An 18957-nucleotide genomic window follows, 5' to 3' on the forward strand; every position below is an offset into this window, starting at 1 on the left:
TAAATATAAAACTATTATTTTCTCTTGTGGACTACATGTAAACGTATTTTATGTGAAATATCTTCTTCAGGTCAGTACTAAATAAAAAAATAACATGCATTTTGTATATCCCTGTTATTTTGCAGATTCTGTGAGGTGTATGTAAACGTTTGACCTCAACTGTAAATACTAAATTAGATAATGTTCTCTTAAGAAAAATGTTGAAACAAACTAAGCAAATACTACATTTATATGCATCTAGCTAACTTTATTTGGCTTACAACCTTGTTAGTCATATCCAGTTGTGTCATAGTTAAGACACTATTGTTATGGATCAGGGTTCTTCTAGTTAAATAACTGAAGAACTGCATGCTTCATAACAATGGGAAAGGATAAGCTGCTCATTTATTGAACATAATTTAGCCTCCTTAAGCGAACCAATGCTTATAGTTGAATGGAGTGTAATATCCACAGTATCTGCAGGTGTTTTTTTTTTAATGTTGGCCTTTTCTCTCTCTTTCATTGTTTTCCTTCTGCATGTTTCCCGTTTGCAAACACTCTTCAGTAGACAAGTACTCTTCCTCTACTTTATCTTCATCTATGTCTGATTCAAGCTCCCAAGGTTCTGAGAGGAGTTTCATGGTGGTACTCTGTAAAGGAAAAGCAGGTGTCAGCAAGACCAGAAACCACTATCTAAATGGTCATCAAACCTTGACCTGATTGGTTGGACAGTACCTTGATGGTGTTTTGGAGAATCTCAAGGACTGTGTGTCCACTATAAGACTCCTGCGAATCAAACTCTGTCCTGAGAGACTGAAACACTCCATTCATCACGCATTTTACCTGCATCAGATACACCAGCTCAGTTTCAGGTTTAGACTTTGCTATAAAAATAAGCGCTTTTTATCTCTCATCTTTTTATTACTTTGTGATGTTGTTTAGATTCTTATACTAAAATATCTAAACTTAAAGGTTTACACCACCCCAAAATGAACATTTTGTCAATAATCACTTTCCCCCATGTCGTTCCAAATCCGTAAAAGCTTTAGAAAGGAGACGAATTGCTGAATAAAGTCATTCGTTTTGTTTTCTTTGCGTACAAAAAGAATTCTCGTAGCGTCGTAAAATTATGGTTGAACACTGATGGCAGATGGACTATTTTGATGACGTCTTTCATACTTTTCTGGGCCTTGACAGTGTTGTTTACTTGGCAGTCAATGGGTTTTCATCCAAAATATCTTAAATTGTATTTCGAAGACGAACAAAGCTTTTATGGGTTTGGAACGTGATTAATGACAAACTTTTCATTTTGGGGTGGAGTAAGCCTTTAATAGCTTTTCCACCCAAAAATGAAAATTCTCATTTACTAACCCTGTTGCCTGCTGCTATGATGGAAATTCATTTTTTTAAACCTACAATCCTACCAGCCAACTAGACTCACAAAGACCAATTATTTTTCTAAAAATCCTTGTTTGTGTTCATTTAAAGAAAGACAGCATAAGTATGAGTAAATGATGCGAGCTATTTCTTTTTTTTGGTGGAGTAACCCTATAAAAAGTAAATATACCTGCTTCATGAGTGGTTCAGTGGAGTCTTTGGCTTTTTTGAGCTGGATGAGGAGCTGTAGGATCTCCTGCTGACTTCTCTCATGCTTTTTCAATTATTTAAATTAGACGGGTTGAAATACACACCTATAAAAACTATACACACCTGATCCAGATTCTTCTTTTCACCCCTCAGATCTTTCATGTCCCCATCCATGTTTTGTATAATGGCTTCCATTTCTTTGCACTTCTGCTTCTCTGCCTTCCACAGCTGCTCAGACTGTTCTCTTTGCTTCACAAGCTCTAAAAAAAAACATTATCTAGACCAGTGGTTCTCAATCCTGGTCCTGGGGGACTCCTGCTCTGCACATTTTGCATGTCTCCCTTATTTAACACACCTGACTGAGATCATTAGCTGATTAGTTCAGTTCATGGATCTCTCTCCTCATGAGCTGATGATTGTTAAATTAGGGAAACATGCAAAATGTGCAGAGCAGGGGTCCCCCAGGACCAGGATTGAGAGCCACTGATCTAGACACTCTTCCACATTTTTGTTATCAAATGGGGACCAGGTCCCACCAGGGGTCCATTCTTCGTACCTCGCTTACTACATCCAGGATCAAATGACACATCCAAGATCAAATCATCGCGCTAACTATGAGCTCGCTATTTCGGTTCTCCGAACGCACCTGTTGTTGATGATTAGTATAGCTGGATGAAGTTATTTGAGATCACTGGGTGGCTTAAAAGGGGCTACGTATCGATAGTAGAAACATTGATCGGCAACGCTTTGATTGGTCGGCGAACATGACGAAGGAGCGCGCTCAGTATTTTTCTGCAGCAGAGCAAGAACTCTTGATTGAGGGATTTCAGGAGTTTCAGAGTTTAATTAAAACGCAAGGGAAAACTGCAAAGGCTGGAAAAGCAAGGAGAGAGGGCTGGCAAAAAGTAGTGAACAAATTAAACGCGTTAATGCTGCCCATGTTACATGTTTTTTCCTTGATATGTTATTTTATTTATATTTTTATTTTTTTATACACTACCGTTCAAAAGTTTGGGGTCAGTAAGACTTGTAATAGTCTTTAAAGAAGTCTCTTATGCTCATCAAGACTGCATTTATTTGATTAAAAATACAGAAAAAACAGTAATATTGCAAATTGTTTTTACAAAATAAAATAATGTTTTTGTTTTTTTAATATATTTTAACATACTTTGAAATAGAATTTATTCCTGTGATGAAAAGCTGAATTTTGATCAGCTGTTACTCCAGTCTTAAGTGTCACACGATCCTTCAGGAATCACTCTAATATGCTGATTTATTATTAGAATGATCAATGTTGGATAATATCTACAGTTGTGCTGCCAAATATTTTTTGGAACCTGTCATATATATACACTTTCTTGCAAGATACTTTTCTTTTCCCACGTGAGTCAGTCCGCGTCAGTCGTGCTCTTTAACCAATCAGATGTGACCTCGCCATTTCAACCAATCATAACCCGCCAGGAGCGCAGCCTAAATCCTGTTTACATGAAATAAACCTGCTCCAGAGCAGGTTTAAGCTTGCAGAGCTGTTGCTATGACAGCAAGTCCAGGATGAGCTTCGAAGAACCAAACAATCCAAGATCATGCCAAATCGTCAACAATCAAATCCAGCTAACTTAGTTAGCGAGGTACGAAGAACGGACCCCAGGTGGCCTCAAGATGACTTGATCCATAATTTTTATTTATGAACAGCTGGAAAGTGATGGCGCCTTTGAACATTATTGTGAACAATGGGGGGGACTCAAAAAGGTTAAGTACCTTTTTAAAAAAAATCTTATTTGTAGAGAATGTGCTAGTTTAGGATTTTTGTCCCACTCAAAACGACACAGCTACGCCAGTTTTTAAAAGTTAAAATGTCTAACACAGATGTTAAATTATTAGTTCACTTCCAGAATAAAAATGTCCTGATAATTTACTCACCCCCATATCATGTTCATGTCTTTCTTTTTCAGTCAAAAAGAAATTAAGCTTTTTTAAGGGAAAAAATTCCAGGATTTTTCTCCGTATAGTGGACCTTAGTGTAGATCAATGGGTTGTGCAAATTGCCGTTTCAGTGCAGCTTCAGAGGGCTCTACACAATCCCAGCCGAGGAATAAGGGTCTTATCTAGCGAAACGATAGGTAATTTTCTTAAAAAAAAAAAAAAAATGTATGATATACTTTTTAACCACAAATGCTCATGTTGCATAGCTCTACGTTTTCACACACATTATGCAATCACGTTGGAAAGGTCACGCGTGGTTAGCTCTTCATCTGTGTACTCTGGTTCAAAAAGGTAGGGCGAAAAACTCAATCTCATTTTCTCTTCCAACTTCAAAATCGTCTGTCATCGTTGTACTGCTTTTTTGTAAAGGGAGCTGACTTTCTTTGCACGTTTGTTTTGTAAACCCTGGGTAGGTACTTCTGCCTACATCACTGCAAGATAAGCATTTGTAGTTTAAAAGTATATAAATTTAATTTTTTTGCAAATGACCGATCATTTCAGTAGGTTAGCCCCTTATTCCTTGGCTGGGATCTTGTGGACCCCTTTGAAGCTGCACTGAAACTACAAATTGGACCTTCAATCCGCTGGTCCCCATTGAAGTCCACTATATGGAGAAAAATCGTGGACCTTAATTTAGTAAACCTTAATTTCTTTTCGACTGAAGAAAGAAAGACATTGGATGACATAGGGATGAGTAAATTAATAATTCTATGAGTAGAGATAAAACTTGAATGAAATATTGTGATCACCTTCCACCTGGGCCTCCAGAAAGCTGATCTGAGCACAGTGATTGTGTTTGTCCTCCAGGGCTGCCCTGAGCTCAGCTTGAATCTCTGTCGCCCTCTGCTGGAGATTCAGTACCTCATGCTGCAGCTGATAAGCTTGTGTGGTGGAGGAACCCAATTCCCCAGATAAATGAACCTGAAAGAGATGATTTAAGGCATTTTTTTCTGATCAAACAATTCACCAGCACACACCTACAATAAGATCAACATGGAAACAAAGCAACCAATTAAACATACAACACATAAGTTTAACAGAAATGAAATTACAATATACTAAGCCAATAAACAAACATTGCATAATTAAATAAATCCACATGTCTGTTGTACCTTTTGCTGTTTAGCCTGAAGGTGGCATGTCTGGTTGTGTTGCAGCTCCATATACCTGCACTCACAGAATACACCAATTGGTTGTGTGTCAATGTACTTTTGTTTGCCTTTAAATATAATTAGAGTTATATATAAAAAATACCCTGGCCCTTCAAGCTTTATAATGGCAGTGAATGGGTGTTGAGATTTTGAAGTCCAATAAAGTGCATCCAACCATAATAAAAACTACTCCACACGGCTCCATGGGACTAATAAAGGCTAATAAAGCGAGTTGATGCATTTGTGTGACATAAACATCCATATTAAAACTTTATAAACCATAATCTTTAACTTACGTTAACTGTCATATGTGCGTTCACAAGAAAGTGGCGTTCCAGAAAATGATGTAAAACGTGAGCTCCAGAAAAACCAGTCTCCTTTTGGCTTATATCGAAATAATTTACTCTTTACAAATCCTGGTTTTGTACTACTAATTCATGACCGGTATTTTGTTTTGCTCTCTCCTCTATGATTCTGCGTTAGTCACCTCCGCATTTGTCACCAAATTCACCTCTTTATTTTGTCAAATAAAGTTCACCTCTTTATTTTCTACTTCCTACGTCATCTGCTGGAATGCCACTCTCTCGTGAATGTGCATACCACAGTTAGCGGAAGCTAGAAATTGTAGTTTATAAAGTTTGAAATATTATGGATATTTTTCTTACACAAACGCACTGATTCGCTTCAGAAGTTCTTTATTAACCCCCCAGAGCCACGCGGAGTACTTTTTATGATGGATTTATGCACTTTATTTTACTTCAAAATCTTAACAGCCATTCACTGTCATTATATAAGCTTGGAAAAGCCTGGGTAAATCATCCCTTTAAATCTCACTGGAAAGCAGGAAACTGGAGTGTGAAGAAAGCAGTAGAACACACCTCTTTTTCTCTTCACTCAGCTCCCCTGTTTTGCGGTTCTGTTCCTCCACCTGAGAACTCTTCTCCAGAACTTCCTTTTTCAGACACATACTGTCCTAAAACACAGATGCCATTTAAAAGCCTATTTATTTGCATTTAAATAACAAAAAGATCCTTATCCTTATATCCAAACCTGAATGATTCTCTGAATGTTGTGTAGGATCATGTTTGTCTCTAAGGACACGGAGGAGAGTCTGAAAGAGTAGCGACCCTCTTTTTGCAACTCATCCACCTGAAAATAATAAATCAAATCTCAGTTCTAATCTTATAAGAACTAATAAAAAATATAAAAAAATAAATTATATTGCACAAATATACCTTGCAGGTCAGTTGGTCCATTCTGCGTGCCAACTTTTCAATAGCCAGCAGAATTTCTGCATTATGTTGGCGAGCGTCAGACATCAAGAATGATGTGATATCAGGTGCTATTTTAAACAAAATGTTTGCATTCAGTGAAAAACTTCCAGTGATAGCATGCATTAATTGATTATTAAAATAAAATGTCATATATGTCAGCAAGTACTGCGTGCACAAAAAGTAATAGGCTCAGATCTTACCTTGGTATGGAATTTGCTGGGATGGGTAGATTGAGGTAAATGAGTCTAGTTGTGTTGGAAAATAAGGATTTTGTCCTAAGAAATATGGCTGTTGATCCAAAAAAAGAGAAAGTTTTTCTATTTTAATATATTTTACATTTTAATTCATTCCTGTTATGCAAACTGAGTTTTCAGCAGTCATTACTCCAATCGTTAGTGTCACATGATCAATCAGAAATCACTCTAATATGCTGATTTGGTAAAAAAAAAAAATCCTTATCAATTTAAAAACAGCGCTGCCTGAATAGTAGTAAGTTCAAAAGAACAGCAATTTCTTGAAATAGCATTTTTGGTTATAGTGTCAAACCCTACTCACCTGAAAGCCTTGACTAGTATTTGAGTCTGCTTGTGGTGGTACTGCTTCCTGTTTCTGAGCATCACCAGGTTGATACGACACTACAACAAACACCAATACACGAAAACAAAGATCCTGTCAGCTGTTATTAAAAAGAGTTAACTAATATTGAGGGGTTGATTACTTGTGACTGTTTTTACACATACAAGATGGAGAACTGCAGGGCTTTTGTGCAGGTTTTGGAAAAGGGGAATGTGAAAGAGAGGGATCACAAATCAATCCACTGGTATCCTGCACAAAGAGACATAATAGAGTTTATAGTTGTGCTTTTACATCACAGGCCATTCAAGAAGCAAATCTGAGATTTAAATAGCATTACATTCATATACACTCCAATTCTCCTGACCTCTGTTTCTGAATCGCTTGGGTCGGGCTGAGCTGGAATGGCCCCAGGTAGAAAGGGAAGCATGGGTTGACCCATCTTGGCTTTACGTGAGATCAGCTTGGCTTTGGAAGCACCTGTACTCTACAAGAAAGAACAAAATATAGCTGGAGCGTTAGCATTTTAGCTGCTTTAGGCACATAGCATCTGTCTAAATGTAAAAAAAAAAAGAAGAAAGTATTACTCACTGTCAAGCATTCAGATTCCACCTTCATCTTAGGAGCTTTGTCTCTGAAAACAAATGATCAGTAACTTCTATAAAATTCATAAAAGTCAGCTTATGGATGTGTGTCTTAAAATAATATTTCACCAAAAAAATTAAAATGTAGATGTTCCAAACCTGTAAAAGACCTTCGTTCATCTTCAGAATGCAAATTAAGATATTTTTGATTAAATTTGAGACCCTGCATAGACAGCAATGCAACTACCACATTCAAGGCCCAGAAAGGTAGTAAGGACATTGTTAAAATAGTCCACGTGACATTTGTGATTCTACTGTAATGTTATGAAGCTATGAGAATACTTTTTGTTCACAAAGAAAACAAAAATACAACTTTGGACCACTGATGTCACATGGACTATTTTAAGAATGACCTTACTACCTTTCTTGGCCTTGAGCATATCAGTTGTGTTGCTGTCTATTTAGGGTCAGAAAGTTCTCGGATTTCATCAAAAATATCTCAATTTGTGTTCTAAAGGTCAACAAAAGCCTTATGGGTGTGGAACGACGTGGGTGAGTAATTTTTTTAAGCATTAAAACTTGCTAAATGTTGTTCAGTTTGTCAGATAATTTTTTTTTTTTTTTGCCAATTGGGTAAGAAAAATAAATATAATTCGATATATCTTACACAATTTAGCTAAATGATTTTGTTTTATGGATGCATTGATTTTTTTAAATTACAAAAATACTTAAGATAATTTTTTACATTCTGTTTTTTGAAGATAGAATGAACTGTGAAGTTAAATATCAACATCAACAATCCAAAGGTATCCTCTCTGTACACACTTTGACTCATCTGTATCAGTGACCAATTGCCTGGAGTTCTCTTCACTCTGAGTGTCGGAACAGGTGCTTGGAGATGTACTGAAGGTGTCAACTGATCTCCGACTAATTTGGTCTTTGGAGAACTTAACCTACATGTAGATAAATATACAAAAAAGGAGTTAGAGAGAGATTACAGATGTTTGCTACTGGCATATTAAATTATATTCACACTGTCAGTGCCTTACTCTATGAATCTCAACATCAAAGACCACAGTGCTGTTTGCTGGCACATAGTTAGGGACACCCTTTGACCCATAACCCATATTAGGAGGGACAATAAGGAGCCGTCGACCTCCTTTCTGCATACCAAGCATCCCTTCCTCCCATCCCTGTGAGAAAAAGCAACATAAGGCCTTGATGGCACAACAGCTGACAGAACTACCAGTTTTTCTGTTACACATTTCTTTAAAGGGGTCATCAGATGTAAAATTCACTTTACAGTTGTTTGAATTTAAATGTGTCAATGTGTGTACACAACCACCCTATAATGATAAAAATCCACCTAGTGTGTTTTTTAATCTCTATAAATCATAACCACTTTGCTTAATCAAGCCATTCACTGATTCTTGGCAGAGTGATGTAGATTTGCACAGGCCCCTCCCACGATTGTTGACTGACATGATCATTTTAGCATCGACCCACCCTGAGTAAGCTGTAAACAGTCCACCATTGTTTCGACGCCCAAGCAGGAGTAGACAAGAATGTCCCCTACACTCTTAAAAATAAAGGTGCTTCACGATGCCATAGAAGAACCTTTTTTGTCTAAATGGTTCCATAAAGAACCTTTAAAGGGGTCATCCGATGCCCATTTTCCACAAGTTAATATGATGCTTTAGGGTCATAATGAAAAGTTTGTAATATACTTTGATTAAAAATTCTCTGTGGTAGTGTAAAAAAACACACTAATTTTACCTGGTAAAAATGCCTCTGTTCTCAGCAAGCGATATCAGTACCTGGCCCTTTAAATTTAATGAACCTCTGCTCACCCCGCCCCTCAGTTGTGTGGGGCGTGTCATTACATAGCACACGGGGTGTTGCCTAGACAACAGTTGGGGGTATAGTTGTATAGTTTGGGGGAAAATGGCACTTGAGGGGGCTTTGAAGACACTGTACAACCCCATCCATTTAAAATTTAATTTAAAAACCGGAGTTGGAACCGAAACAAGATGACACCCGCAAAGAAGTTCGGCAATTACGGCTTATACTGGACGTGTCTGAATGGTTAGTAAACTTAAAGGTTGTATCAGCGATTTCAAGCCTGAACATAAAGTGTCAAATTCAGCTGACCTTTCTTCACGATCCGCTCGCTGCCTGCCCCATTAATTTGTGTGACAGTCGATTTATGGGGCAGGCAGCGAGCGGATCATGAAGAAAGGTCAGCTGAATTTGACACTTTATGTTTCAGGCTTGAAATCGCTGATACAACCTTTAATGTCACTTTGATTTATCTTTATATGTATTGGCAGGGTAGAGTACTGAGAGAGATACAAACGCGATGTGTTTACTGTGGTACAAAGCTGAACGTGATGTGTTTACTGTGGTACAGAGCTGAACGCGGTGTGTTTACTGTGTTTACTGTGGTACAGAGCTGAACGTGATGTGTTTACTGTGGTACAGAGCTGAACGCGGTGTGTTTACTGTGTTTACTGTGGTACAGAGCTGAACGTGATGTGTTTACTGTGGTACAGAGCTGAACGTGATGTGTTTACTGTGGTACAGAGACGAACGCGGTGTGTTTACTGAGGTATAGCTAATTGAACAAGAGCATAAAAGTGATCGGTTAACACAACTTACTCCGTCCTTATATTGAAATACATATATGTGAGTGTTACAGTCTTTACTCATATGCAGTTGCGGGCTGTAAACACGTTTGCAGGTATTTCGTTAAGGTTACATCTTAATCATTAACAGACACCGTTTTAAACCATCTAGTTACAAAGCTAAGCTTTATACTGACCCTCGTTTATAAAGCAGTATGGTGAGTATGGTTCACACAAATGATTCGTGTAAACGTTAACCCATTTAGATAGATCAGCGGTCACATTCCCTCAGTGCTGTCAGTTTACACTCAGGGCGGGTCTATGCTAAAACACTGCTGTCTATCAACTATCGCAGGAGCGGCCTCTGTCGGTGTTACACCACAAGGACAGGCATCTGAGAACGGCTCGATATGAGAAGGGGCAAATTATTTTACTAAATTAAAAGAAAACTACTGGGCGGATCTTTGTCATTCTAGGGTGGTTGTGTACACACACTCCTAACACACAAACAGCTTGTAAAAGTGCATGTGGCACCGGATGACCCCTTTAACATCTGAAGAACCTTTCTGTTTCACAAAAGGTTCTTTGTGGTGAAAGAAGGTTCTTCAGATTATAAAAAGGTGAGAAAGAGATGGTTCTTTAAATAACCTTTGACTGAATGGTTCTTTGTGGAACCAAAAATGGTTCTTCTATGGCATCGCTTGAAGTTAACAGTCACAAAGAGAGCTGCTTGTTACAGCAATATTTAAAGTGACATGCACCAAAGCGAGTCATTGTGAAAAGAGCTGTTTTTGACAATATAAAATGGGTGTTGTTTTACACTACCATTGAGAAATTATCAAAGTTTGTTATAGACTTTACATTAAGACCCTAAAGAATCATATCAACTTGTGGAAAATAGGCATCCGATGACCACCTTAATAATCATTTTAAAGCAATACTGTGGTCACAGTCACATGATCAAGAGTTGCTCACCCTCAGAACTTTGCCTGCTCCAAGCTTTACTCGCTGCAGCTTTTCTTTCCCCAGATTGGAATCAAATACCTGAAAAAACAGACAGAGACACTGAACTTTCACATTTATAGATCCTCAGCTGCATAGCAAACATGCCAAAGAAACTCATTTAAATAGCCTGTTTACTGATTAGTTCAACGGGTGCATGACTTATATTGAGCTGTGACTAATCAACAAGAATGTGCACAGTGAGCTGTGTGCTAAATGTGCTCAATTACATTTTAAGAACTTTTAAGTAAAAAAAATCAAGAGCATACTGTGTACATTTAGGAAAAGTAGCCTAGTGATTCCACTCAGCACTATTTACTATGAATAGAAGCTTCTCTAGAGTTAAAGATGCTGTAAATACTTTAACATTTATTTAATATCACTTTCATTTTTGATACAGTTTATTTGGTCTGTACAAAAATGCCATAATGCGTTTACAAATAACAATTACAAAGTTGAAAATAATCACCTGTCCTAAAGAATAGTTTTGTAATAGCCAACCAGAATAGGCCACCTCCACTGTGTCCCCAATATTAACAACTTGACCTTCTCCATGGACCAGGTCCTGAGTAACCAGAGAGTCTGACGAAGCCTCACTGTTCCACCGGGCCACACACACCTGAGAAACAGGAAAATAAATAGTCCATTTGTCAAATTAAAATCCCCTGTAGTGAAAATCAAGTTGTTTGTGTTGTTTATTTGTATATGTGGCATTTTTAATATGCTTTTTTTAGACAAACCATGTGCCAATACATTAATCAACACTATTGCTTAGTATTTTCTCCTTAAAACTGTGGTTTCCCAAAGGCTATCCCAGAAATGTATTTTGAAACAGCCCTTTTTCTGCTACGTCACAAAATTCATTAACCAATCACGTCAATTGTTAGATTCATATCATTAGCATGCATAATATACCAATAGGATTTACCAGCACAAAACCAAAAATTAAATAGAGCAAAGCCGCTAACTACTAACCGTTAACTAGAATAATAACTCCCGGCAACAGTTGCCGGAGTAAGAAGCACTTCTCCCGCATTGGCGTCTGCACTTCAGACGCTCGCGGGCGTGACCTGGAATCACTATCTAGGCTGCATTCAAGCCTTCGGGGCATTTTGAGGACACAACATCATCAAGTAAGTAACTTTAACGAATGTTACAGTATCCACTGTAGTTGTCCGCTAGTAAAAACAGTTTTATAGCGGTAGCTATAAAAGAGGCATTTTTACCATTTTTAAACCCGTTACTTCCCACCCGTGAACTCGTACTAGATCGATGTACTCCCAGTTCCGAGCTCTAACGTAACATAGCCTGCGAAACAACAATGTCAGCCCCTATGGATGCGGTGTTTATGCAAGTAGTACACAGTGGAAAAATAGAGCTTAGGATAATATAACGGTGCAGTCAATTTAATAATAATATAAAAATAATAATAATTAATAAATGCACCCAGGCAGTTTGGCGTAACTTGCCTGGAACGCTACAAAGTCGTGAGTCGTGGTTTAAAGTGGTGATTTACGAGCTCAAAGACCTGCCTGGAATGCAGCATTGAGGCAAAGGGAGTAGAGTTATGCTGTGTTTTTCCAATCTTCTACCCGTGAAAGTGCACTGGAACGGCAGTCAAACCCGTGATTTCCCACCCGTGAACTCGTACTAGATCGATGTACTCCCAGTTCCGAGTTCCGACATAACATAGCCCGCGATAAGTTGATTTTTACCGTTTTGAAATCCATTCAGCCGTTCTCCTGTTTTGGCGATATCACTTTTAGCATAGCTTAGCATAGATCATTGAATCCTATTAGACCAATAGCATCGCGTTCAAAAATGACCAACGAGTTTCCATATTTATTGTATTTAAAACTTGACTCTTCTGTAGTTAAATCGTGTGCTAAGACTGGTGGAAATGCAAAGCTTCAATTTTCTAGGCTGATAAGATTAGGAACTACACTCCCATTCCGGCGTAATAGTCAAGGAAGTTTGCTGCCGTAATATGGCCGAAGCAGGCGGAGTATTATCAGAAATGAGTTCCCAGCTAGTTTAGCATTTGCACATGTGCTGTGTGGTATTACTGCTCCTGCTTCAGCCTTATTACGGCAGCAAACTTCCTTGACTATTACGCCGGAATGGGAGTGAAGTTCCTAATCTTATCAGCCTAGAAAATTGAAGCTTTGCATTTCCACCGGTCTTAGTACACGATATAACTACAGAAGAGTCAAGTTTTAAATAGGACAAATATCGAAACTCGTTGGTCATTTTTGAACGTGATGCTATTGGTCTAATAGGATTCAATGATCTATGCTAAGCTATGCTAAAAGTGATATCGCCAGAACAGGAGAACGGCTGAATGGATTTCAAAATGGTAAAACTCAACTTATTAACTCGGGGGGAGTTGGAGAATGAGCCTATTTCCAAAAAAAGTGGAGAGTTCCTCTAAAGTTTTTTGACAGCTAGTCAAACACTCTTTTTTCTCTGAAATGGGACAAAATTGAACAAAATTGAACCAGGAGACTTTGCCACGAGACAAAACAGTTGTCACAAAGTCCATTTTAAGCCTCAATTCAATTTTGACCAAATGTGTAGTTACTGTACTTTGCTTTTGGAGGGCAGAACATCAGACTTGGCAAGTTTTGATACTGTGTTTTGCTGCCAGTGGAGAGCTCACAAAACAATTTAAATAAATATCATTACATTTACTTAGTTGACATTTTTTATTTAGCTTTTCTACATTAAAATAGTTGAGTTAACATAATTGTCAACTAACAGTGAACTAATAGTCAATATTCTACACAGTGACCAAATATTTTGTATAGGGTTTAAAACTGAAGTCTGACCAGGCCAAACATGAGCCTGATGAACTTGTTCTCAAGCCATGTATTTGCAGTGTGGGCAGTTGCATTGTTTTGTTGGGAGGAAAAAAAATCTTTAGATAAAAAAACAATTGAACGGAATATACGAAGGTCTTTGAATATGGAGGACATAGTGACAGCATTTGCTGTAGCTAAGGCTCGTAAGCACCATTTTTAAGGTGACAATCCATTACTGTAAATAAGAAGATTGTTCAGTATCTTTAAGGTTTTAGATTAATATTTTGTTAAAGAATATGCACTTTGTTTAAAAAAATAAACTATGTTATATTATGTGTTTTGACTACTTTTTGTATGTTGTATAAATGTGTATTTAGGTAACAAAGATATATTAATGAAATAATCTTTTAGAAGGGCCTCATCTATTCATTTTGCCTGGGGCCCCCACTTCACCTTGGTTCGCCTCTGACTACGGGGGACTTGAAATTTAAAAAAAAAATGTTTGCATTGTAACAATTTTGCAGAACCCTAGAGCTCTAAAGCAGGGGTTTTCAAACCTGTCCTGGAGCCTCCCCTGCCCTGCACATTTTGCTTGTCTCTCTCATCTAATACACCTGATTCAAATCATCAGCTCATTAGTAGAGACTGCAAGACCTGAATTGGGTGTGCCTAATAAGGGAGACATACAAAATGTGCAGGGCAGGGGAGGCTCCAGGACAGGTTTGAAAACCCCTGCTCTAAAGTAAATAAGAGGCAAACTTTGAGAAACAGAATAATTTATTCCAAAACCAGAATTTCCTTTGAATGCATCCATCTTTTATGTTCAACAAATAATTGAGTTTAAGTATTACCTCCTTACAGAACTCAGGCATGGACTTTTCAGAGTCAAACATTAAAGACCAGTTCTGTTGCTGGCCATCATAGAAAGTGACATAGTTACAGGGCTGAACCTGTGGACAGGTATGAAGAGTTGATGAGTGCAGCAAAACAAAACACAATAGAATAGAATAAAACAGAATACAATAGAATGAACACTCACTGTGAGAACAAATCCATGATGGATTCTAGCTGTTGTGATCTGCTTTTGCTTACTGCCATACAACAGAATCTTGTACTATAAGAGCAGACCAAGAAAAATGATTAAAAGAATGACCAAAGAAAATGCACATTAGCTTCTGTTAATTAGCTTCTTTTACCTCTTTGGTGACATGGTTTCCTAAAACAGCGGCTCCTATCTTGCCTTGCTTCACGTATTGTCCATTCACACTGGTAGAAAATCAAAGCTCATTTAAGAAATTTGTAAACTAATGCTAATTCAAAGTTTGTAAACATCCGTTAATTGCCATTTTCATACTAACAAGCTGAAGGCATGAACAGCTGTAGCAAACAGCACAGCTGGAGCACATGGTGGAGCGACTGGCTTCTGAGGAGGCGGGCCTAAAGAAAAACACTGATTAAAACATTAGCAATTATGTGCACACATTAAGATTCAAAATGATTGGAACATGAAATTGTGCCAAAATGCAAATATTTGCCATACCACCTACCTAATATGGGACAGGACTTTTTTGGCTGTTTAGGGGCAGTGAATTGGAAGGACTCATTTCCCTGATTCTCTGCTCGGTCCAGACCAAAGAGAGAGGCCAACTTTGCCCTATAGGAGTGCAAACACACACACACACACACACACACACACACACACACACACACACACACACACACACACACACACACACACACACACACACACACACACACATTTAATGTTTTACAGCCTTCAAACTGCCTTTAATATTTATCTTATCTGTAGTGATTTTATATCCTAATGAATATTTTAAATGTATCAAAGCAAGCTATGAATTCACTACTCTGTTGAAAACCATCTATGCAGACTTTCAATCAACAAAACAGCAGAAGAATTATTTATGTGATGTGGAAATTACACAGCAAATGCTCTGACAGAACATTGGACCCCTCCACAGATGCCATGCTAAAATATCCAGATGCTGCCTGTTGAAAATACACTGTCAACAGTGATGCAAGAAAGTTCAACAGTACATGCTAATATTTTAAAATATTATTTACCATTAAAATGACAACAGGTCACTACATTGATGGCATGCACATAAGAATCACTGGATCAGCATGAAATAAAACTACAATTGCAGGACAACATGGTCCTGTCTAGCATCTATGATTAAATCCACATGAAAGAAGACACATTATTAGACTGACCCTTGGACCTCCCTCCACAGATAGTCAGTGTCCCACACAGCTGACATGGCCGCCAGCTTTCTGTCACTGAGGAACAGGCTAAGAAGCCTCAAAAAAAAAAAAAAAAAAAAAAATTATATATATATATATATATATATATATATAATCTTCCTCCTTTTTTCTTCCTGTCTTGGTTGGGATCAGCTACAGTGGGTACAGCTTTGAAGCAGCCCAAATGAAATGCACTGTAATCACTAACATGTGAATTAAATTATTGAAGGAGGAGCCTCACCTCATCAACGTGGTTTCAACAAGCGGAAAATGAAATGGGCCAAAGAAAAAAGTCTGAGTTGTAAGTCTGAGCTGTTTCAACTGAAACAAAATTGCACTGATTGATCTTAAAATATATCAGTGCCTTTGTTTTGTCTCAAGATGCACACCTGTAATGTTTTTTTCTAAGCATGTTTATAAAAATGACTTAAATGTCCTAATTGAACTATGGCCTAATCCTGGCTTAGTCTAAGCCCTGTCTGTGAAACTGGGCCTAAATGTCTAAGTAAAATCAGAACTTTCAACATAAATTCCAGTCACATTAGGAAAAAAACACTTTTGTACTTTTAAACTAAGTTTGGAGTTTGAAACTTCCTTCTTTTCTTAAAATCCCTTTTATGTAGATAGGGAGGTTGATTCAATGTCAAACTGTTAACCTAAAATTTGAGAAAGAAAGAAAGAAAGAATATACAATAAGAATATGTGACCCTAGACCACAAAATCTGAGGGTGCAAAAAAATCTAAATGTTGAGAAAATCGCCTTTAAAGTTATCCAAATGAAGTTCTTAGCAATGCACAGGGGCGTAGCAACCGGAGGGGACGGGGGGGACATGTCCCCCGCACTTTTTTTGACCTAGCACCAATATTTCCGCCATTGTTCTCTGATTTGTTACTTAGATTTGAGTGAACTAACATTTAGCCAATCACAGCGCAAATCTCTTGGGTGTCCTCAAATTGCCACTTTGGTGCTGTAAAATGCCCATTGTTCTTCTATTTAGAATTTATTATACTGTATGAAGATCACCATACTGTCCCCCCCCCACTTTTAAATTGGCTGCTACGCCCCTGGCAATGCATATTACTTATCAAAAATTAAGTTTTGATTTATTTGCGATAGGAAATTAACAAAATATCTTCACGGAACATGATCTTTACTTAATATCCTAATGATTTTTGGCATAAAAGAAAGATTTTGACCTATACAATGTAATTTTGGCTATTGCTTTAAATATACCCACGCTACTTAAGACTGGTTTTGTTGTCCAGGGTCACATATACAACACAGCTATACTGTCTTGGCTTTTTTGACATTATCTCTGAAATTAGAGTTGAGATTTTGTTCTGTATTACCTATGTTTAGTTCTACATTCCTTTCATCAATAACATTTGATAAGATAGAAAAGTAAATGTGAAATTATTCTTAGTGTTATCAGGAAATGAAAAACCATTAGAATTTCTTTGACAGGATATGGAGTAATATAAGAAAAATGAGGGACAAAGCTTTAATTAACGAATGTAAGGAAAACGATACATTAACCTTCTCTCTTAAATATGTTACTGTTATATTAAAATTGGACGGTTAATAAAAACACCATTTTACTCTAAACACATTCAATAAAGCTTGTAGAAAATCACAGCTTGAACTCAATAGGACACAGTCAGGTTACAATACAGTAAAGAACGAGACCTCACCTCATTGGTGTATCGTTTAAAAAATATTAGCCTAATTATATATGCCTATAGCTATAGTAATTAATTTACAATTCCTAAAATACGTTATTTAACGTATGTTGATGCCAAGATTAGGCTATGAATGCGACAACAACACGATACCATATTCTTTTCTCACACTTACCCACTTTTAGGACACAAAAAGTCTCCGTCGTTATAATCAGGAATAATGTCTTTAATTTTTTCCATACTATAATTTCTGAGTATCGCACAACTGAGTCAACAGCGCTGGCTTCTGTGAGCGAGTTGATATGCACAAACATTCTGTTCTTGTGGGATATAATGAGCACAGGTAAACGGGAGGACACAGCATAACACACACACACACACACACACACACACACACACACACACACACACACAAAATATACCTGATAACACACACAAGAGCATGTGACGAGTGACAGATAATCGGGGATCAATTGGGGACTCCTAGGGGTCACTGATTGAACCACACCTTTAGAGATTGTGACAAAAATGTCAATGATTTTTTTAAATATTGAATCAACAAAATGTAAACTATTGTTTATTTGATCTAGAAAAGCCTATAACAAAATGTGATGTTGTAAAAAAAAAAAAGCATCGTTACTGAAAGGTAAACCAGACCATAAAAAAGGTTACTCATTTCTTATATATATATGTAACAAGGCAGAGAGTAAATAGTCAAAAAAAAACTGCAGTGATATTTTACATACATTTACAGTGGTGGCCAAAATTATTAGAAGACTAGTATTTTCATCAGCTAAAAATGATTTTGAGTCAGTTATTTTTATCTTTTGCTGTAGTGTGTCAGTAGGAAATATCAGTTTACATTTCCAAACATTCATTTTGCCATTAGTTGTAATAACCCAGTGAGATTTTTGTTTGCACAAGGAGTCTGACAACAGCCAGTGCTCCACATCTCATCATCATCATCCAGTCTGTCTGGAATGACATGAAGAAACAGAACAAACTGAGACAGACTAAACCCAGAAGAACAGCAACAATCTCCAAGATGCCTCAAGAAACCTACCTGCAAAGCTACAGTACTGTTAAAAGTTCTAGGCACTAATAAAAATGCTGTAAAATGAGGATGCTGTCAAAAATAATCAATATTTAATGTGACCCTCCTTTTGCATTGCCAGTCTGTCTCAGTTTGTTCTGTTTCTTCATGTTATTCCAGACAGACTGGATGATGATAAGATCAGATCTCTGTGTAGAGCACTGGCTGTTGTCAGACACTGGATTATTACAATTAATGGCAAAATGAATGTTTTCCTACTGACACACTACAGCAAAAGACAGAAATAACTGACTTAAAACCATTTTTTTTGCTGGTGAAAATACTAGTGTTCTAATAATTTTGGTCACCACTGTACAACATTAGACAGACAAAAAGAAGACAGCAGTAAATGGCAAAAACA

At 37.4% G+C, this 18957-nt stretch overlaps 1 protein-coding gene across 1 annotated transcript; it reads right to left on the reverse strand.

Moving 5' to 3' along the window:
* Positions 1 to 372: 372 nt before the first annotated feature.
* fkbp15a (FKBP prolyl isomerase family member 15a) lies at positions 373 to 17743 on the reverse strand. The gene is given in 23 exon segments (XM_073840055.1): positions 373 to 629; positions 715 to 858; positions 1547 to 1683; positions 1686 to 1826; positions 4299 to 4430; positions 4649 to 4716; positions 5579 to 5673; positions 5751 to 5849; positions 5936 to 6042; positions 6175 to 6262; positions 6530 to 6609; positions 6715 to 6799; positions 6915 to 7034; positions 7953 to 8084; positions 8181 to 8324; positions 10731 to 10799; positions 11227 to 11376; positions 14410 to 14508; positions 14598 to 14672; positions 14755 to 14824; positions 14917 to 14995; positions 15106 to 15212; positions 17679 to 17743. Coding segments are annotated over 23 exon segments (2442 nt in total). The 3' UTR covers positions 373 to 473.
* Positions 17744 to 18957: the final 1214 nt, after the last annotated feature.

The sequence above is a fragment of the Garra rufa genome, chromosome 5, assembly GCF_049309525.1.
Source record: "Garra rufa chromosome 5, GarRuf1.0, whole genome shotgun sequence".
Classification (NCBI taxonomy): domain Eukaryota; kingdom Metazoa; phylum Chordata; class Actinopteri; order Cypriniformes; family Cyprinidae; genus Garra; species Garra rufa.